The sequence below is a fragment of the Conger conger genome, chromosome 7 (assembly GCF_963514075.1).
Source record: "Conger conger chromosome 7, fConCon1.1, whole genome shotgun sequence".
In the NCBI taxonomy this organism is placed as follows: Eukaryota; Metazoa; Chordata; class Actinopteri; order Anguilliformes; family Congridae; genus Conger; species Conger conger.
The window spans coordinates 24,906,345-24,928,610 of record NC_083766.1 but is presented as its reverse complement, the minus strand read 5'-3'; the positions used below and the strand labels follow the sequence as shown (position 1 = coordinate 24,928,610).

Genomic DNA, 22,266 nt, shown 5'->3' with positions numbered 1-22,266 from the left:
GAGAGAGAGGAGGGGAGAGAAGGAGGGAGGGGGAAGAGAGAGACAGAAGGGAAGAGAGAGAAGGAGGGAGGGGAAGAGATGGAGAGAGAGGAGGAGAGAGAAGGAGGGAGGGAGAAGAGAGAGAAGGAGGGAGGGGAAGAGATGGAGAGAGAGAAGAGAGAAGGAGGGAGGGGGAAGAGAGAGACAGAGGGGAAAAGAGAAGAGAGAGAGGACAGAGAGGGGGGAGGGAGGAGAGAGAGAGAGAAAAAGAGAAAAGGAGACATATATATCTCTGTATCTCCTTTTCTCATATGGGGAGTGTACAGCGTGGGTTTTACAAAAGGGGGTGAAATGCATGAACCAAAATGAGAAGGGTTCCTTTCCCCTTCGGTGTGCCAGCAAATCCGTCAGTCCGCTCGGTCTCAGCCTGTTGCCAGAGGAAGAGGTCTGAAAGTGCTGCGGCTTCCAGCGTCTATGCACGAGCCATTTCTCTACAGTTCTGTCACCGCTGCAGCCAAGAGCCCGATTAGCCACTGTAACCCAACCTCACAGCACACTTTGACCCATTTAAGCGCCACCGCATTGCACTCTTCCTTTACTGTATACTCTCACGTTCCTGAACTTCACGTGATAATTAAACTTTTGTTTTTTTTACAATATCAATTATAGATTTTTTTACAGACATTTCTGGCTTTTAAAAAGGCTAGCATTTGGGACAGCTGGGGTCTGTAGTCTTAAAGCGAATAAAATATGTTTCAAGTAGCCTAACTCCGGTTGTATTGCGGTGTTATCTTTCCAGAGGTTGTGAACAAAAGAATGCAAAGGAATGTATTCATACTTATAAACAATGTATTGCTTTTAGATCATTTTTACATCATGTCATTCACTTGTGTCATAGGTCAGGAAACAATTGTATTATTCAGGTTCTGACTTGCACTTTATTTTTTAAGAATAATTGGGTAATATACTCATACACAAAGTGACAATTTACCAAACGCCAAGCAGAACAGGCAGCAGTGAATTGGCTGTACGAAGCACAGGGACAGGAAATGAGTTACCAGTATAACAAAATTGTGCTTAAAATTGAACAATGACAGTCACAAACACATCTCTCAGCCAAAGAAAGCAAGTGTTCTTCCAATAAAAGCCAAGTCCCAAGGTGTAGTCCATTGGCTGGTTTCCTTCGGTGAATCTGTGTCTAGACACACTTTTTCTGATCGTAGTCAGAGCTTTTATGAAAGTAAAAGCAATTACACTCTCGGTCAGAATACGGGGAGGGAACAGTATAGTGCAGCTCGACTAAAAGTCTCGGAGCACCAGGAAACCTCAATATCAAGGAGATCACTTCAAAGAAACTCAGAAATTGGCGAAACACGAAGCCAACAGAAGAGACATTTGGGTCTTTGGGTCGATACAGACAACATTACCTCAGAAGATTACGACGGAATGACAGAAACACGGGCAACATCAGATAACAGAGGGGATAGCTCAAGTAATATCCTTATCAACAATACAGTTCATCAATACAGTCTACCCAGGGAAGCTTATTTTACATTTAGCATGTAAACTACACAGTCGGGCATTCATCGAGCCACTTCAGATTGGGCATTTTGCCCAAGGGAACAAACAGTTGCAGAAATCGGCCAGTAATATGAACCTGAAACCCACTGGCGGGCTGCTAGGCTCCTTAGCCACTTCCACAGAGCTGTCATCCCAACACAAGGTCAATGTGAGATCCTGCTAACTAGCACTACATGAAGCACCATGCAACAAAACTCTACGAAGAAGAACCAAAACATTTTTTTTTTTATCCCAAATGTATACTAGCTAATGGTAATCCTACAGATTTATTGAGACACTTTAAAGATGTGTTACTTTAGCTATTTTCCCAACAAAACCCAAGAAGAAGTAGGCTAGATTTGGACAATTTTACTTAATTTCTGGATGATTTACACATCACTGGGGGCATAGTCCAGTAAGCACTAGCGCAAGATTTTTAAACCGATATGTTGGAGAAAAGAAAAAGAAAAAGAAAAAAACCGTTCCCACTCATTACAGTCGATAATAAAACTATAAGAATGGTTTTAGAATATTGCTCACATAAATATGCCAGCCATTACCACTTTTCACGCAAAGGCCATCAGAAGTTCACACTTTTATTAGGCAAGCCATTAACGCTGACACCCAGTGCTTAAAAATAAAAGACTATGTTTCACTAAGTAGGTTCTACGTTATATTTCTTGGAAAGCGAGTTCTATTGCCCTTAATTGGATGTTGATGATGTAGGTTGAGTTGTCAGGCCGTTACAGCGTAGCCTGCGTATTGGAATGCAATTCAGACTATTCTTGCATAAGACTCAAAGTCCTGGCAATGTACCTTCATTTCCTCGCTGCCAAGTGGGGCCGTTTCGTTTCTGCGGCGCTGGGAGAGGACACCTTGCCTCAAAACTAAAACAAATTCTGCCACACACCAGATCAAATCAAACTACAGTATTACTCGGTAGTAATAGTAACTATTACTTTGTATGATCAAAGGCGTCGTAACATAGTTGCTGCGTCTCCGTTTACCTCCGGTAAACAAACAGAAACACTACTGTTCAAACGTCTTCACGGAGATTAATATTAGGCGCCCGTTTATCGTAACAGTTACAGTGGGCTACTGGTGTACAGAATCCATGCTAGGAAATAGTGTCACATTGATTTTGTATTCCGGGGATTTTGAACGGGGTCTTGGCGATACCAATATACGAGAAAAATACAGGAAACTCCAAGCTTTGGGTGCAAGATAGAAATTTTCTTTCAACACATTCTGTTTTCACATAAATGATAACTTGAAGCATATCCCCCCTTTCATATAAAGAGCTAGCCAGCAAACGCGATTATAAAAAAAATTCAACCACGACCTGCTACAACACTGAAAAAATAGGTAATTTAACCGATTGCAAATTTTCATTATTCATACTAATAGTCTTTAACGCATATCCAGCTCATTTGCAACTTAAATGCAAATTTACTAGCAGTTACATCAGCTAGCGAGTTTCAGGGCAATAGGACAGCGTTTCTGGAAAGGCAGGTAGGCTTGACATTAGCTGCTAGGAGCTGGTCATCTCTGATGTTCTCTATCTATGGCAATGACCTAGAAAACGTTTGTTATGAATTACTTTATAACGCCCACCACATCAAGCAAGCATCACCGTGGGAGCGAGAATTTTTAAATCAACCACTTAAGTAGCTATGCGTTAAAATGAATGAAAATATCCCCGTGAGGCTGGAACAACAATATTTATTTTAGCTTGGAAACCCCACGATTCCTGAGTCCGACCCACTAACGCGTCCAAACGGGGGGCCCTGAACCCAACAGCAAACAAATAGAAATGTCAACCTAACACGATTTACCGTAATCCACGCCTACGCATTGCCACGTCCCATTGGTCAAACTGAGAGCACAACCAGCCTTCTCCAACGCCTGAATGGACAGAGTTGCTGTCTATCCAGGGAGATGTCCGACAACTATCACCAACCCATTTCAGAATGGGCTAAGCGAGAGGAGCTCGTTTCATGTACCGAGTAACAAACACTTCATTAAGTGTATTTTAGTGGTTACACACATTGTTTTTTTAATATAACGTAACGTTAATCCGTCTTCGAAAATGATTAAAGCCATCAAGAGGTAGTCGTGACTTCAAATGGCCATTTGTTCGGTTGTTTTTTTTTCTTCCTAGCTGGACAAAAAACACCCTCCCACAAAGCTCATGGCTAGTTGAGCTGCGTGACATAGTTCTTAAGCAAGCAGTTATCCATCTAAATGTCAAAATCCGCAATTGTCATGCAACAGACATTGGTTACAATGAGCGTTTGTCAAGTGCTCGAATCAAGCCAGCTCGCTTAGCTATAAAAATAGCACTGTTAAATCGCAAGCCATATTGCTGGCGGGGGCGTGTACTGCTCTGAGATGTTGGTTGTCTAACAGCTGGCGTTTCAGACACATTGACGTTACTTAAGCACATTTGTACCGTGCATTTCGACGGTCTAACATTTATAACAACTGTAATTACAACAAGATAAACTCCGAAAACAATACATTTGACGTTACAAAAAGCAATGAGTATACGGATTGCTAGCGTGAAGACAAACAGGGTGAGTGAAGTTGCGGAAATACAACGTTAGCTAACACAGTTGGCTATGTGAGTAGCAAACGAGGTAGTTGGTAGATTGATACTATGATAGCTAGCTATCGCATGTGGCTAGCAACCTCCACATAACCGAATCCATTACAAACTAGCAACAAAAACGCATACTGACAGTTGGCTAACTATAACATAAGATGGCAATATAGCTAGCTGCCAGCAAAGTCGCTATCATAACAACCAACCATTAGAATTAGTTGACAAGTTAACATTCGTATAGTCTAAAGCCATTTGACATTGCAATCGTAAAGGAGTTAACCAGCTACTTAAAAATCTGCTCACGATTTCATTCGAAACTCAAAGCTGTTTCTGAACAGTGAATAACTATGGCCTCCGTCCCTCCCATCTCCAGTGCAACTAGCTAGCCAGTGGCTAAGCTCTAATTTGTTTATTAAAAAGAAGGAAAACCTGCATGTGATGCTCGGTAAACTTTCCAAGAGCTATTTAAATGCCCATGCTGTTTACCTTGAGACTTCTAGCGGAGTTTTTGATGGATAATTAGCTCCGTAATCCAAGCTGTATTACGATGTTTTTGCCATTACTGCTGAAACCACGCTGCTTTGCGCTCTGGTTTGTTTTGTTTATCTTCTTCCTGACGGGCTCTGAAAAGCGCGTGACTTCTCATTCACGTGCTCCTACGGCGACCAATCATAGTCGAGCTGAAGTTACCCCCACCCCCTCCCCCCACCCCCACACCACAGACCTGCCTTGCAGTGGTCAGTTAATATGACCAATTACTGTAGAAGCAGTGCTTTCAATACAGAATTCAGAATTTCTATAAATAATTCAAATATCCACTGTATTCATATGTGCTACCGTTTTTTTGTTTGCTTGTTTTTTACATTCATTTTGTTAAACGTTTGACAATATTCCCCATGTGGCAAGTGTAGGAATACCATAATTATGAAATGTTATGCAATTTCTGTTACACAAAGCACAATAAGGTAGCACACAGTAACATCCTGACTGAAACCTTTCCCTGAGGAAATGATGTGAAAACAGACAGGACCATTTTACATTCCTATCCATTTATTGAAGAAAACTTTCATTTTTTTCTTTTATTTACTGGGCCCGTCAAAAGGCTGTTCATAAAGAGTCCTCCCGACTAAAGGGTGAATGTTGCATATATGTGAATGTTTGCTTGTGCCATTTCATGTATTTACACATGTGCTAGTGTAATACAGTAGGCTACACATGCGTACTTGCACCCTGAATGGAAGTCTTCATATACGGGGTGTGTTTACATGAAACACGGTGGACACATACACTGAAGGCACAGCTGATTCTACGAGTCCTGTAACACACTGTAGCTGTACAAAAGCTGCTTCTGAGTTAATTGAAGTGGATTTTCTTTTTTTCATCTGCAAACACCCGAATGCTCCTCTACCAGCCATTGTAAAACCAACAAGTAATCAGCATCTCCTGAATTTTAACTATCCTTCATCACACGCAAAAGCTGTCATGGCCACCAATCAAAGCATACAATAAAACTGAAACAATATATATTTTGAAAAACCCAGAAAGTAAACTATCCTTTTAAGGAAATAGTTAGCACTGATAAAAGCGACAGGATGTTGGACACAATGTCCACTTTAGTCTTAACCATACATGTCTTTAGGAAGACCCAGGGTTCATGAAACTGGGCCAATACAGATGGTGACTCATCTACTTACTTTTTCCAGTCTGTAAGAAAGCGGTTCCACGTAAATAAATGGAAGTGCTTTAGTTACAATTTGGCTTTGATGAATGATGAATGAATCCCAGCCTGTCTTATCTCTATTTTATTAACTCGGTAAAGGTCACAATTGAATGCCTGTGCAGTTCCATACAGCAAAAATCCAAGTGAATCCCCATTGAACTACACAATGCATGGGTCAGACCAAATTACACTAATCAGAATGAATCATGGTACTGTCTTAATCATTAATCATGCTAGCTTATGTTAAAATATATATGTATATATATTTTGTTTTGTTGTGGCGACCTGTCCAGGGTGTATTCCTGCCTTTTGCCCCATTATATGCTGGGATAGGCTCCAGCCCCCCTGCGACCCTGATCAGGATAAGTGGGTTCAGATAATGGATGGATGGATGGATGTTGTTGCCATCAGCAACCACAGAATATATGAGGTCTCACTCAACAGTGAAGATAAAACACTGAAGCCAAATTTCTTTTTCTTCTTTTTAAAAAACAAACATCCATTTTTACATGTCTGAGTCACATTCTTTGAAAATAAGATTTCCTGGATCATATTCTATACTAAGCCAGGTGAACAGGATCTTTGCCACTGAAAGATTATGGTGGTCCTTGTAGCTGAACAGATGGAAAATTACAGAATTACAATAGCTACCTCCTCTGGATACATTTCAGTTTTTAGTGAGATGTATTTGCTAACTTTTGTAAATATTTAATTTGGGTAGCATTCAACTGGATAAAATCCAGTTTTATTTCTTCAAAGTACAGATAAAAGTTAGTCATACTCATACTTATATACACCAGAATTTCCTTTTCAATCTATTACTGTAATCTTCAGTGGGCTGTTCATTTTTCAACAAGCAATTTTATACATCGTTAAATCTAAAAACTGGATGTTTGGAGCTGGATCATATTCTCTGTGTGATGAGAGTGATGGCAGCGAGACATTTAGAAATTAAAAACAGAAACATTTTTCACATTAGGAGACACCAGGAGACTAATCAGTACAATTCCTGCAGCCATGGTTAAAATGTTAAGAGGTTACAAAGTTCTGCTGATTTTATTTTTCCTCAGGTAAGAATCATTTACAAATTCCATGATTAAGTCTGAATAATCTCCAGACTATTTACAATAATCATGACTATTTACACACACCCTCCACTGGGGTGACCTACATCCATAGGTAAGGCATTGATAAGGTACATCCAAAGGAACCTTCCTTCCATGCAGAGATAGTTTGGAGCAAAGGCCTGTTCTGCTTGAACATGGGGGCTGTGGTAAACGCTGTAAAAGAAAAGATGAAAACCTTCAGAGCTGTTCCTGGAACCAAAGCTGTTCCTGGAGATCTACCATCGTGTAGGTTTTCAATTTAACCCCAATTTGGCACACCTGACTTTACACTAATTAGCAGCTCAATGATATCTTTACTTGTTGAATGAGGTGTACATTGTTAGGGTTTGGAGTGACAACCTAGAGCAGGGGTCTCCAATCTTATCCAGAAAGGGCCGGTGTGTGTGCAGGTTGTTGTTTTAGCACAGGACTAAGACAGCTGATTCTACTCATCTAGGTCTTGATTAAAGACCACGATTAGTTCATTAGTATAATCAGGTGTGTTACTGCTGGGTTAAAACAAAAACCTGCACCCACGCCGGCCCTTTTAGGATAAGATTGGAGACCCCTGACCTAGAGGATGATACAGGTCACCTCCGGAAACAGGGTTGGTTACCACTGCTTTAGAGTCAGTACGGGGCAGAAAACCTCTGTTGCAGCTCTCCCTGTTGATTCACATTTTCAACTGGGTTGTGCTGGTGGCCACACCTAAATCAGTGATAGTCAAAGCAGGTATTTTTCCATTGACAGCTGAGGCAAAATACCAGTAATGACATCACTGATTCTCTGTGGCCAGCAGTGCAGTCAGGCTGAAAATTCTAATCCGTAGAGAGCGTTGCAACAGTAGTCGTCTGCCCTCTGTTGGACTTACTCTTATTTCAACTGCAACAAGTCAACCATTAACTCTGAAGCAACAGCCCTTAACCTACCTTGAAATTTCGTTCTTCAAACCAAATGACAGCACAGGGGGCATTTAGAGGAACACTGATAAGGTGGAGAACATTTAAGACTTTAGCGAGCGCAACCACATTCAGAACATAACGAGAGGGTGTATTAGAGTGAGAACGAGTGCCACAGATTCCATCAGTAGGAGGGGCCACATGCAAGGCCTACTGGGATAGCCTCTGCACCATCTGCATAGCTCTGCCTGGGCCACCCACCAGCCCTTTCAACCCAAATATAGCAACTATTACTCAGCAGAACAGAACAAAACAGCCACACAGTCAACCTGAATGGAGCTCTGTGAATGCACCGTAACAGCTGTTGCAGTTCTTTACCCTAATTCTTGTAGTAATGCCTCTCTTCTATATTATGACCTGCTATAACTTTCCCAATTTAGGCTATATTTACCGTTTGAGCTGCGCTGGATGTTCATGGTGCTTTATGTGAATTGTACATAATCCGGCATGTGTTCTGCAGTGTTCAATGACTGGTTCGATATGCATTTTTCTGTACATTGTTTTGGATAAAAGCTTCTGCCAAATGAATGTAATGTAATCTGAACTGCATCAAATTTACACCGTCTTCTTTTTTCCACCTCCTGAGCTGTGCTATCCTACAGAAAGTTTGCAATGCTAGGACTCCACTGTTTATGAGGTGGAACCGCGGGAGGGGTGGGGTGACATTAGCTCGAGTGGTTGTCTGGCAGTCTGAAGGTTGCCGGTTCAGTCCCCCGCCCTGGGTGTGTCAAAGTGTCCCTGAGCAAGAGACCTAGCATGTGTGTGTGTGTGAATGGGTGAGTGAGAGGCATCGATTGTTAAGTGGGGTGACTCTTGATAACTGCCTCACCCTGGCTCCACAAGTATCCTCCACTGCCAGAACCTGCAGGTTCTTTCTGTATAATATACGCCGTATCTGTCATCTCCTGACTGAGAAAACCACCCAGCTCCTAGTCCAGGCGCTCGTCATTTCCCACCTGAATTACTGGAACTCCCTCCTAGCCGGTCTCCCAGCGTGTGCCATCAAGCCCCTCCAGCTGGTCCAGAATGCTGCAGCCCGCCTGATCACCAATCAGCCCAGGTCGGCTCATGTCACCCCGCTTCTCATTGGCCTCCACTGGCTTCCTATTGTCGCACGCATCCGTTTCAAGGCCCTAGTGTTGGCATTTCAGGCTGCTAAGGGGACTGTCCCACCTTACATACAATCCTTGATCACTCCCTACTCCCCAGCTAGACCACTCCGGTCTGCCAGCTCTGGTCGCCTTATGGTTCCCTCTCTACGTGCACCTGGCGGTCGAGCTGCACGTTCACGCCTGTTTTCCGTTCTGGTTCCTCAGTGGTGGAATGACTTGCCTACCACTGTCAGAACAGCAGAATCCCTCCCCCTATTTTGACGCAGACTCAAAACCCACCTTTTCAAACTCTACCTTAGTCCTCCCTCCTGATTTCCCCTGCCCCTCCTTTCTGATATCCCTATCCTTGTCTAACCCCCCCCCCCCCCCCAAAAAAAAAAATAATAATAAAAAAAATTTTGCACTTATGATGACGACTATGTTTAGAACAGCATTTAATGTGTATTTTGCTAGTTCTGGATGTGATGCTTTGACTTATGGTAGAACCTATGCACTTGTAAGTCGCTTTGGATTAAAAGCGTCTGTCAAATGACTAAAATGTAAATGTAAATGTAGGTGCTTTGGAGAAAAGCATTATGAAATGAAATGGTCTCCACCCTTCTTGCTTAAAAGAAGAGAAGGTGTAAAACTCTCTCCATATTCAGTTTCAGATGTGGGGACAGGTACCAAGAGGAGGTGTTCCTCAGTACTGGTCCAAACAATGGGTTCAGCTGGGCCAGAACCGCAATCAGCCAGGTACAGGGCAGAAAATAAATAAATCCACATTTAACATGGAGGCTACCTCACAGCATTCTGTATCACTGCATCCTGTAGCGTATGCAACCCGCAAGATTGGTGGCTCAAATACCGGTGTAGCCACGATAAGATGCAGCTGTTGGACCCTTGAGCAAGGCCCTTAACCCCACTTTGCTCCAGGAGGAATTGTCCCTTGCTTAGTCAAATCAACACAAAGTCCCTTTGGATAAAAGCGTCAGCTAAATAACATGTAATGTAATAACTGTAGTTGGGTCGGGAATTTCCCTCTCTCCATTGTTGTGCTTGGCGACAAATCCTTAAATTAGACTGAAAATTGAAGCACAATAGAAATGGGAAAAAAACGAAACACTTCCTTAGAAAAAACAGATGTGGTACGCTCAGACACTTCCATAATCAGTCCTCAATTAAGAGTGGCTTGACCAGCGTATCCCTGCGCGACAATACACGGCCAGCCACAATGCGATATGCATTTGTTCCGCGTGTTTGTTTTAAGCGTCGCGGTTTGCCCCAACCCAGCCCCCGCGCTTCTGTATACACAATGACCCAGCTGTACAGAAAACCCAGCTCCTGTACGGAATCAATATTTATTCATGTGTCGCTATATAAATAAATTATGCGGCCTGCGTAAAATGGCAGGACTCAGCTGTTTGTTTAAGCAGTTTCCTGGATCCAAGAGCTCGGCTGTGCTGCCATCGGCCCAACTGTCACACTTGGCAGGGGATTGGCCCTAACGAACATGTCTGTCACAGGCATCTGTTCTTAAGCACCAAAATTCTCACAAACCATCAAACATCCCATCAGTCGTACTGAAACAAACCCTGTCAGCTTACATATATGTATTCAGTACAGTTTCAGCAAAGAACATATTGTACTTATTTTTAAGAACAGGATACATGCAATACACACAATCATTACATAAAATAGATGTCCTGTCATGTGACAATATACAGTATATAGAAGGGCTTTATTTTTGCACAAAACTAACCCATAATGACGAATACATAAAATGGTATATACTGCCACCTTCTGACACACCATGGTAAACGCTTGTTACACAATTTTCTCCAGGTTTCTGTTATAAAATAAACACTCAGCGAGCAGTTTATTAGGTATTTATTAAATGTAATTTTTTGACTTATTGGGCTTCTGCTGCTGTTGCCTATCCACTCAGAGATTTGCAGTAACAAGCTGGTGTACAGATCTACCTAATAAAGTGGCCACTGAGTGTATATTACACTTATGTATTAAAATTGATTTATAATTTAGAACAAACATAAGTGCATTCACCATAACGTGATAGCATTCATCATGATTTCACCTAAGGCTGTGTCTAATGCTACTGCATATTGATGGGGAACCTTGGTTTCATAAGTTCCTCATGCATGCTGGGAATCGTATTAATTTCCCTATTTTCTCTGTTTTCCAATTTTGTCAGAAACCTCAGCCACTCATTGGCATTGATTAAAAAAACATTCAGATCAACTGGACCTGTTGCAAAAGATAGAAAAAATGAGACATTCTCAGTTATACAACAGATAAAGAGGGCTATAGAACGTAAATAAAGAGTTCATGTTCAAACTATAGACTTGAACTGGCTAATTTATTTTCTTAATGAATGAAGAAGGAGATCCAACAATAGGACTACCAGGAAATAAATATATAAAAACAAACATTAGCAAATCACTCACCAGTATACATTCTATCTAACCCATTGTTGCCCTGCCTTTTCAATTAAAGAAAAATACAACATGTTAATAGCTGGTAAAAGATGTCTAAGTATTTGCAGACTGTATTATATACTTGTTATACTGTAAATGTATGTCCTGCTCTTACTGCTCTTTCATTCAGAGTTGCTGCAGTTAATCTTGCTGTGTTGCTGTTTTTTTCTTTTGAGGAAATATTATTTAAAACATTATTTTCCCTGTAATACGCACTTATATAAAAATTCCCTTTCAGATCTGTTGGGGTTTTTTTCAGGATGTGAAGATTGTCACATTGTACCACATTTACAGTACCATTTCCATGGTAACCACCCACCTTGGCAGAGTTCTAAACGGAAGTCACGACTTGCCATTCTCTATTGTTAACAACTGCTGTACGAGATGCAGGAAACACCAAAGGATTATACACGTATGAAAAATGAAATACACCTGGACAAAGGTCACTGATATACCAGTCAGATTCTCAACCCTGATTTGTATTCTTACAAAAGGTTGCAGCAGGCAGCAGTTAACACCAGCATGGTGACAATAACTCTGTGGAGACAGACATGAGGGTGTAGATCTTCAGTTATCGTGGAAAATATACCAGTAGTGAAATTATCTGGTCTTCTCAGACACAATGCAAAGTGCTTTCTCCTTAATTTCCAATAAAGAACATGTTTAGTGCCCCCCAACGTGTCAAGCAGGTTGTGAATTTCATAAAAATAATAAGCCTTTTAAAGGCCAAAGTTAGAACACATCACAAAAAATAAATATTAATATTTTTTGAGTACAGATGCAAATCATAAATAATTGCTGCAATGATATCTATTTGTATTGTGCTTTTGATCATACCTCATTAATGGCCAAGAACAATCAATCTGAATGCGTCTTATCTTATCTAAAAAGTGCTTACCAAATGGGCCTATGTAGCTACATCTACACCATCATATCACCGTCCTCAATGGCGAAGAATCGCTGGTTTCCCTCCCTCCCTTTACCTGGGAGTTAGGTGTGACAGTCCGGCCAATCAGTAGCACTAATTGTTTAGTTAATTAATAAAATAATAACCAGCGAAGGATTTGGATTTGAGGGCCATATTTGATGATCCCTGATCTACACCATTCCAGTCCTCTTGTGACTCGGTCTTGTGATTTTTTTATTAATTTAGGCCAGGGGTCAGCAACCCTGGTCCTGGAGAGCCGCAGGGTGTGCTGGTTTTTGTTTTCGCCTTGATACCAGCAACTGATTCAGACCCAAGAAACCAGGTGAGGCGAATTAACTGTGTAATCCACTGCTTTAATCGATCAATTAAGTGCTGAGTAACGACAAAAGCCAGCACACCCTGCGGCTCTCTAGGACCAGGGTTGCCGACCCCTGATTTAGGCAATAATTGCGACCAAAGAAACTGTAATGTCGTTTCTTGAGCTTTACAATTAGATCTAAGAAACAGGTGTAGCCTATTTCACCTGTTGGAAATGTTTTGTGGGACAGCCTCTTTGCATTTTCAATCGCGTAATATGCTAAGTATGGAATTAGATTAGAGTAGTTACTATGACATTAGTCTTTCGAGGTGTAAAGCAACCTGTAATTCTGTGAATTCTGTTCCACAAGATTTCTAACCATTTAATGTTGTTGACTGCGTTTGTCCTAAATGGTTTGATCATGTTAATAATGCAACCAAATGTTCTCGGTTTGGTCCTTTAGGAATAAACAATGGCACAACTCCTGCACAATTGCCCAAAATGTAGTACATACAGCCATATATAAGGAAAAAGTGGATTCTGCCTTTGTTTCCGTATATTTCACGCACGGATTATAATTTTAAGACGCCCCGGAAGTTTTACATATTTCGTTTCCAAAGTAAGTAAGAATAGTTAGAAGTTAACGTTGACGCCAGGAAGAAAGGTCGTCACGTGGCATAATAGTAGGGAGAGACGACCAACATTGTAACATGTCGTATCGGGTGCAGAATGGTATTTTATCGTCACAATGTAAAAATGTACACATGTAGCCAATGTTGCCACTGCACGTACAATTACAGCGGAGGCAAAATCCCGGCAATGATATCATTGATGGGATGTGGCCAGCAGTGCAATCAGGTTGAAGTTTTTAACCCAATAGCTAATACAGCAGTTTTCGGCTACATTCCCACCAGTTAGCTTACACCTCAAAACCTTAGGTACCTTTTATTTCAACACCACCTGACTATTCATAAAACAGAAATAATTTTATCTTGAACATTATCTTTAAGGCATCAGTCATGCCCTGCACACTTTAAAATAAGTATATTCAACAAGAACAAAACATTTTTGAATTTTTCCTTTAACAGAAAGCCATGGAGAGGTTCCTAAAATGGTTGTATAGTTATAATCTTTTGTCATCGGATTAATCTACAAGGGGCAAGTCCTTATCTTTGTGGTCATTCCTAGCACTTGAAACTACTTCTCTCTCTAGGGTCTTTCAGTGCACTTGTCCCTGGTTATGGATTTGAACTTTGTTGTATGTCACTCTGGATAAGAGCATCTGCCAAATGCCTATAATGTAATGTAGTGTGTGTGTGTGTGTGTGGGAGAGAGGGAAAATGAAGTGATGAACAGGCAGCTTGCTGGGCTGGATAACGCTGCCGTTGTCCTTCTCGTGCTGTACTCACTCAGTGTAGATGACAAACCTCTAGACCGGAACACCTTTACCGATCTGCTGACCTTTGTGGTGTCCGCGGACAACCGGCAGACCAAAGCATTTGACTTTCTAAGCAGGGCAGCAGGGATGGATCCAGGGCACATTTTAAACCATGGCCCTTGCCGTGAGCACGAAAGACGTGTGATTTGCTTTGCAAGATAAAGACCAAGGTCCCCAGCCAGGGGATTAATCGTACTCGCATTTAAACTCCAGGGGGGTGCCGCTACCTTCCACAGCAATCACTCGCATGCCCACACAACTCTTCCCCTTGAGCAAGTTAAGGCACTAAAGCAAGTGTTGGGCAAATTCCTCCAGAAAGGTAGAACTTGTATACATAGGTTTGAGATGGGTAGGGAAAAAAACTGAACTGGGAAGCATTCACAAATGTTCTTTAATTTTTAAAGATAACCATTCATTTTCTATTCTTAGCAACTGTGGCCTAATTTCTGGTTGGTATCCTCACTTAAGTAATTAACACATTTAAAGTGCGATACTAACATAAATAAACAAATAAATAAATAGGGAATTAGACCACTCCAATAATTTGTTCCTTGGCACTTCACTGAGCACTTTATTAGGAACACCTACTTATTCATGCGATTATCTAATCAGCCAATTGTGTGGTAGCAGTGCAGTGCATAAAATCATGCAACCATCAGAATGGGGAAAAAATGTGATCTCAATGATTTGGACCGTGGCATGATTGTTGATGCTAAACGGGCTGGTTTGAGTATTTCTGTAACTGCTGATATCCTGGGATTCTCACGCACAACAGTCTCTGGAGTTTGCAGAGAATGGTGCGAAAAAGACAGAATCATCCAGTGAGCAGCAGTTCTGCAGGGAGAAACTCCTTGTTAATGATGAGAGAGGTCAGAGGAGAATAGCCAGACTTGTTGAAGCTGACAGGAAGGTGACAGTAACGCAAATAAACCACACATTACAACAGTGGTATGCAGAAGAGCATCTCCGAGCACATGCACACAAGTGTCAAACCTTGAAGAGGATAGGCTACAGCAGCAGAAGACTCAATAAGTCTAAAAAATAAGTCTACTAAATACCTAATAAAGTGCTCACTGAGTTTATGCACTATATTTAATTTCCTTTATTAATTTCAGGGCATGCTATGAAACAAGCCAATTGAATATTTAATTGCCACAAATTTAGGTTTATTTCAAACCCTCAATTTGATTTTTCATCCAAGAACAAAGTAACTTTCACATTTTAAGGCATAATCAAGTTAAAACATTTTGTTACCATCTGGTACAAAGCGAACCAGAACAAATACAGTAAATTTCTCTTTCTCATGGAGAATTAAATGATCTTTGTGCCAGCACCAGTACAACTAGCATTTTTCAAAAACAGTGCAAAATTCATCCGAGCTTAAACGTTCCTTCAAAATAAATAAAGGTCCCGAATCCCAGAACGTGGCTGTAAAATGAATGCTGATGAAGTTTGCGTCTCGTTTCCTGCTAGAAATCCGGTTACAATTTAATCAGACAAGACGATGAGACAATCAGCACTTCCTCATAGCAGTCTGCTGCTAGGAAAACGTGTATATTTCATGCGGTTCGTTTTTAACCTCGCACTGGAATTAAAAAATAAAACTTTCAACTTTCTACAATTCTACTTCTGAATTTGAATTTGAAACTGAATTACATTAAGCAGATGTCAACGTAACAGAAAAGAACCAAACGTGAGAGGAGGTTGTAAAAATAATAATAATAATACTCAAGACGGTAATAAGCCATAGGCCTCCCCAAAATGTGATTTGTAGTATTTGCAGGCAACCTCTGGCCAGGCACCACAGAGACACCGTAATAGTGATGCCTCTTAACCAGGGCTGCCAAACCCTGTTCCTGGAGATCTACCATCCTGTAGGTTCTCGCTCCAGCCCAAACAAAGCACACCTCATTCAACAGCTAGACATCTTGGTCAGCTGCTAATTATTAGAATCAGGTGTGCGAAATAAGGTTTAAAATGAAAGCCGACAGGACGGTAGTCCTCCAGGAACAGGGTCGGGCAGCCCTGCTCTTGACACTTATTTTCCCAGAAACCCTCAGTGCCAGGGGGGGGGGTCACAGCTCGGTCTTGATCTTGTGCATCAGGTCCTTCTGGTCGATCATCTCCAGCTGCCGGCTCCAGCGGTGGTAGGCCAGCAGGGCGATGTTCTTGGCCGCCACCGAGCTCATCTCCATGGCGCTGCCGGCCCACTCGATCCCGTTGAGGTAGTACAAGCCGTCGTGCAAGACGACGGGGGGCAGGTCCCGGGCGCTGGCGTAGTGAGGGTACGCCTGCCAGTCCGTCACCTGGACGGAGTAGTACGAGCGGAAGATGGTCTTGAGCTGGGGCTTCCCCAGCGCGTGCGGGGAGAAGACCTTGTAGACGCCCGCCTCCTGGGCCTGCTTGCGCCGGAAGCTTCCGCTGACGTTGACGGGGCAGACGCAGCCCACGCTGTTGAAGAAGAGCTCCGGAGTGTCGGTGGTGAGCACGCTGGCGAACGGGAACAGCTTGGGGTCGGGGAAGCCGAAGTACGAGCAGTTCAGGTAGCCGTGCACGATGGTCGCCACAGTCTGGTGGTACGAGCCCCCGACAGCCGGCAGCTCCGGCTCGAAGCCCGGGAAGGAAATGGCCGCCCCGACTCCGTCCTGCAAGGGCGTGGCCACCACCACGATGTCGTAGAGACCCGATCCCCTACCCGCCGGACCTTCGTGAAGGAGCTGATACTGGGTGGATTCCCCTGCAGGAAACAAACAAACACAACGTTCTGTTAGTGAATAAGAGCAAGAACACATGAGCACAGGTAACAAGATATGCGAACACAAAGTTAGACCTTGCCGGCCAGTCGAGAATAGGCTACCCATCTCTATAGACGGGTTCCACTCGAGATTTCTTCCCAAATGGGTGTTTTTTTCTCCTCACTGGGGAGTTACCTCATGTGCTATTTGGGGGTTCTGTTACTCTGTCAAGCATCCATGTGACATTGTTCTGTAAAAAGCACTATATTAATACAATTTTATCTGTATGGAATCTGTATGAAAAAAAAAAAAAAAAAAAAACCCAAATCACACAGTGAATAACATTGAACAATAAAAACACAAAAGTCTATAGAACAGCCAAAATTGGAAGCAATAAAAATAAAACATTTTAAATCAATCATAACGTGAGGAAAGGACAGCGTTACAGCACCGGTGCTGTGGGGTGATATGGTGGTGACGCCAGCCTGGATGAGGTTGGCCTTGGCCAGTTTAAGCAGCCCCAGGCAGACCAGCCTGTTTCCCCCTTCCACCGCCCACAGGTTTGCCTGAGCGCCCGCCAGCGACACAGCACCTGTCCAACAGCAGAGCAAGCAAATCACCCAGAGACACACCAAGGTGCTTTTTCAGTCTAACTCTTTCTTTCATTTCTTCTTACGCGTAACAGGTTTTTTTGAGAAACCGAAACTAACTTTTTGTAGTCTGTCTGAGGACACAGCAACAGGACATTGCATTTTGTTTTTGTTGCAACCACATTTCCAGCCTTCTGCAGCACTGTATTCACATGGTCATTTGCCCCAGCGTAAACATAAAAACATATGACTGCTATTACAACCACTGGTACTTTCGAGCTCAGCAGCCATCAGCCATAGCAAAGTTTGTCATTTTTTCCTGGAAAGAGGAAGCTGTAGTTTCAGGTACTGGGTGGGGTAGCTGCTCTTGATTATGGTTCTGATGGCACTTCAACTAAGAGCAAGCTTGTAAAAAACATAATTTGTTAAACCAAAAAACATCACTATGCATTGTGTCTGAAACTTCCATTTAAAAATACATTACATTAGTTATTTTTAGCTGAAGCCTTTTTATCCAAAGTGATTTACAGTTGATTAGACTAAGCAGGGTAGGAGTTCAGGGCCTTGCTCAAGGGCCCAACAGCTGCACAGATCTTACCGTAACTACACTGGGGCTTTAACCACCAACCTTATGGGTCCCAGTCATGTACCCAGTATCACTTAGCACTAGGCTGCAATTGATCAGAAAGTCACATCGATAGCGTTGCACAGCACTTCTAATCCCTCCAGACCGCACCTACAAATGCAGGAATGCTGACGTTCTGCCCGTAGTTGACCCTCATGATGGGGGCGATGACCTCGTCGATGAAGCGCTGGGACACCCCCAGCTCGAGCAGGGACTCGGACAGGGAGCGCCGCGTCATGTTCAGGAACCCGGAGCCGCCCAGAGAGCTTAGCAGCTCCTCCACCGAGCTGAAGGCATAGCCGTGGGCCTGGTACTTATAGATCCTGGAAATAAGAGGCCACAAAGAGCTTCTTCTCACACACACAATCCTATGGAGCCCCCCTGGTCACCCTAGTAAAAAAATAAAAATAATTTACACTCCAGAACTACAGAACTAAAGTCCTCTTCTTCCTTTTCTATCTAAAACAATAGAACGAGCCACTTCTAGTCAACTTTCTTCTTTCTTTTCTTAGAACAACCTGCTAGAGACCCCCATCAGTCTGGCTTCAGATCTGGCCACTCGACAGAGACCGCGTTCCTCTCCCTCAGTGAATCACTCCGCAAGAGCAGCCTCCCTCTCCCCTGTCCTCATTCTTCTAGATCTCTCTGCTGCCTTCGACACTGTGGATCACTCCATCCTCCTGTCCTCCCTGTCAGCAACAGGGATCTGTGGCACAGCCCTGGACTGGATTGAGTCCTACCTCTCTGGTCGCTCCTTCCAGGTTGCCTGGGCTAGTATGGTATTGACACCTCGGACCCTCACCACAGGAGTTCCCCAGGGCTCAGTCCTAGGCCCGCTTCTTTTCTCTCTTTACACTCGTTCCCTTGGCCCTGTTATCACATTACATTACATTACATTATTGGCATTTGGCAGACGCTCTTATCCAGAGCGACGTACAGTTGATTAGACTAAGCAGGAGACAATCCTCCCCTGGAGCAATGCAGGGTTAAGGGCCTTGCTCAAGGGCCCAACGGCTGTGCGGATCTTATTGTGGCTACACCGGGATTAGAACCACTGACCTTGTGTGTCCCAGTCATTTACCTTAACCACTACGCTACAGGCTGCCCATCACTGCACATGGTCTATCCTACCACTGCTATGCAGGCGATACCCAACTCTTCATCTCATTCCCACCATCTGACACACAGGTTTCAGCCCATATCTCTGCTTGTGTGACATCCAGAGCTGGATGGACAACCACCATCTAAAGCTCAACCCAGGTAAGACTGAAATGATATTCATCCCTGCCATTACCTCTCCCCATCTGGATCTCTCCATTTCCCTAGGGGATACCACACTGATGCCATCACCCTGTGCAAGGAACCTCGGCGTGGTGATGGACAGCAGACTGTCCCTCTCCGAGAACATTAGGGTGGTGATCCGGTCATGCAGGTTCTTCCTATACAACATACGGAGAATCCGCCCCTTTCTCACCCCCTACTCAACCCAGCTCCTGGTCCAAGCGATGGTTTTGTCCCACCTGGACTACTGCAATTCCCTCTTGGCTGGCCTCCCAGCGTCCGCCATCAGACCCCTCCAACTTATCCAGAATGCAGCAGATCATCTGGTCTTCAACCTTCCCAAACACTCACATCACCCCCCTGCTTACTTCCCTCCACTGGCTGCCTGTCATGGCTCGCATCAAACCAAGCAGTTAAGGGGTCTGCCCCAGCTTACCTTCAAAAAATCATCAGACCCTACACTTCTGCCAGACCTCTTCGTTCGGCCTCCACAGGCCACTTGGCGCCTCCCCCTCTCTGATCTTCCACCTCACGCTCACGACTACTGTCTGTTCTGGCTCCACGGTAGTGGAACAAACTGCCCGTTGAGGTCAGAACAGTAGAATCTCTTCCCATCTTCAAGTGCAAACTGAAGACGCACCTCTTCAAGCTGCACCTCTCCCTGTCCCTCCCTACCTCCCTGTAAACCTTAATTTTTGTCTTTCTGTGATTTACTTGTGTATCAGGATGTTTAGTTTGGCTAGGTAAGCAGTTTGTTCATACATTTGCATGTTGCAGTATTACGATTTTATTTTTATTTTTATTTTTTTAAAGGCCCTGGTCCTTATCTTTGTTGTGCAGGGAGCAGTTGAAATTGTACTTCCCTCTAGGGTCTTTCACCGCACTTATCCCAGGTTATGGGTAAGCACTTTGCTGTACGTCGCTCTGGATACATCTGCCAAATGCCATTAATGTAATTGTAATGTAATGTAAACGCGGACATCCGTACTCTCAGTTTCACAATCCATGCCTTTGGATTTGCCAATCTGTACCCTCAGTTTTGCAAAAGCAAGCCAAATGCACCAGGCTTGAACCACCAACCTTCTGGGTCCCAGTCATGTACCTTAGCCACTAGGCTACAGGCCGGTTGCACACCTTGCATACCTCCAAGCGTTTGCAGTAGTGACCCACCTCATGAACTTCTCCATGATTTCTTCTACCCACATCTGCAGGCGGATAAAACTGATGCCATAGCGCCACCAAAGACGGAAGAGGTCCAGAAGGTACCAGTCGGTCTCCTCCAGGATAAACTCCTCCCCATTGAACACAGCCGTCTTCCCCGCCACGCTTCTGCGGTGCTTCAAGCCTGCAGGCGGGGGCAGCGGGGGTGTAGATTATTAGGATGAGGTCGTTTTGCGAAATGTGCGTCTGCTAAGGTTACCACGCTTGCCTCGTCCCCACACGGAACAAGCATAAACGTGGAGCACCTACCCAACTGCTTTACGAAGTCTTGCATGTGCAGGTTAAGGGAGTGGATGATGGAGCCGCCTGACTCGTATTCCTGGTGGTTGACGGTGACCGTTGCCAGCCGGCCCCCGACCGTGCCCTTCTCGAACACATCAATGCGCACCTCGGGTCCGAAGTGCTGGCGCAGAAAATGTGCTGTCGCAGTTCCGCCAATTCCTGCTCCGATGATGGCTGTGAAAAAAAAAGAAAAATGTGTCTACTGGGTGGACAGCCCACTGAATGACTCTTAACTAACATTACTTAGCTAGCCACACTCACATTTAGATGTGCATCTCGTGACTGGCTAAATATTCAACTACACTAGCTAAATAGCTTCCGAACACGCACCTTCTCCTGCATTACACAACGGTGTCTTAGACACTAGCAATCTCGTCATGTTGTCAATTAAAAATTGACAAACCAACACGCTTGCGAAATATAACAGCGTTAGAGGGTTGGTTAGCCAGCTACATACGATAGTTGGAGACATTACACATTTGAAATAGCCAGCTAGCAAGTTGGTTAACAGGCTAACGCTACTGCAACCTTATCCCAGCCCACAGCAATCCGCAAACTAATTATACGTAGCCTATATCAAATAACATTGGCCGCCTAACTTAGCTACTACGTGCACATTAAAGGCAAGACACATAACTTAATATACCTCATAAGATAACTAGCTAGTTAACGTAAACGACACCGAACAGTCTTAATGCAATGCAGGAAACTTGCTTTCTGTCATAAAGATGATTCCATTCATTACGAACAGGAGTTACCTATTTTAGAAGGGGGTGCACCGTCCTGTTGTGCAGAATCGGCATCTCCGAGCACACACAGGGATGATAGCAAGGTCAGAACGCATCGCAACGGCAGACATCGGGGCATCATGAAGGATTGACCATCAAAACATAAGCAATGCAGACGGTCTTTTTGATTATTATCCGGCAACGGAACCGCGTGATCCATCAGGCATTTGTCTGCACCAATTAAATTAAAAAGAAAAGATCCCGTTCCGGAGGGTTATTGTATGACATCAGAGGACAAGATGGTGGAACATTTAAAGATGCCTTGCTCAATTATTTTACGGTGGCTCTATCTTTTTGACGTAGAACTACTACCAGCTCTCGGTAGTTGTATTTTGGAAGTTGTATTTTGCATTTTACGTGAACTACTTGTTTTGTATCTTTCTTGTCATTTGGAAGGACTCTTTGGATGACTGACAAATCGTGGTTGAAATAAGTTTCAAAATAACGTGCCTACTATTGTACTATTCTACTAACTGTTGGCCATATCAGTTAATACCGTACAGGGTTGCTCACAAGGCATTTCAGCTTTTGTGTTTCACATCATAAGACTCCTCGGTTTAGTTAA

General features: G+C 43.4%; 2 protein-coding genes across 5 annotated transcripts in view; both read right to left on the bottom strand.

Annotated features, from left to right (window-relative positions):
* The window catches only part of crebrf (creb3 regulatory factor), a 28,585-nt gene extending 23,852 nt beyond the window's left edge, over nucleotides 1-4,733 (bottom strand). For all 4 annotated transcript variants that reach the window (XM_061248941.1, XM_061248942.1, XM_061248943.1 and 1 more), the window contains exon 1: nucleotides 4,631-4,733. The gene's annotated coding sequence lies outside the window, so the exon portion shown is untranslated. The remainder of the gene's footprint in view (nucleotides 1-4,630) is intronic.
* A 9,818-nt stretch (nucleotides 4,734-14,551) lies between these two features.
* Nucleotides 14,552-21,867, bottom strand: LOC133132831 (prenylcysteine oxidase-like). The gene is made up of 6 exons (XM_061248587.1): nucleotides 21,672-21,867; nucleotides 20,881-21,087; nucleotides 20,581-20,755; nucleotides 18,241-18,452; nucleotides 17,366-17,506; nucleotides 14,552-16,916 (listed from the first exon to the last, which is right to left on the bottom strand). The coding sequence occupies exons 1-6, from the start codon at nucleotides 21,859-21,861 to the stop codon at nucleotides 16,255-16,257; spliced, it is 1,587 nt and encodes a 528-aa protein (XP_061104571.1). The 5' UTR covers nucleotides 21,862-21,867; the 3' UTR covers nucleotides 14,552-16,254.
* Between the last annotated feature and the right edge of the window lie 399 nt (nucleotides 21,868-22,266).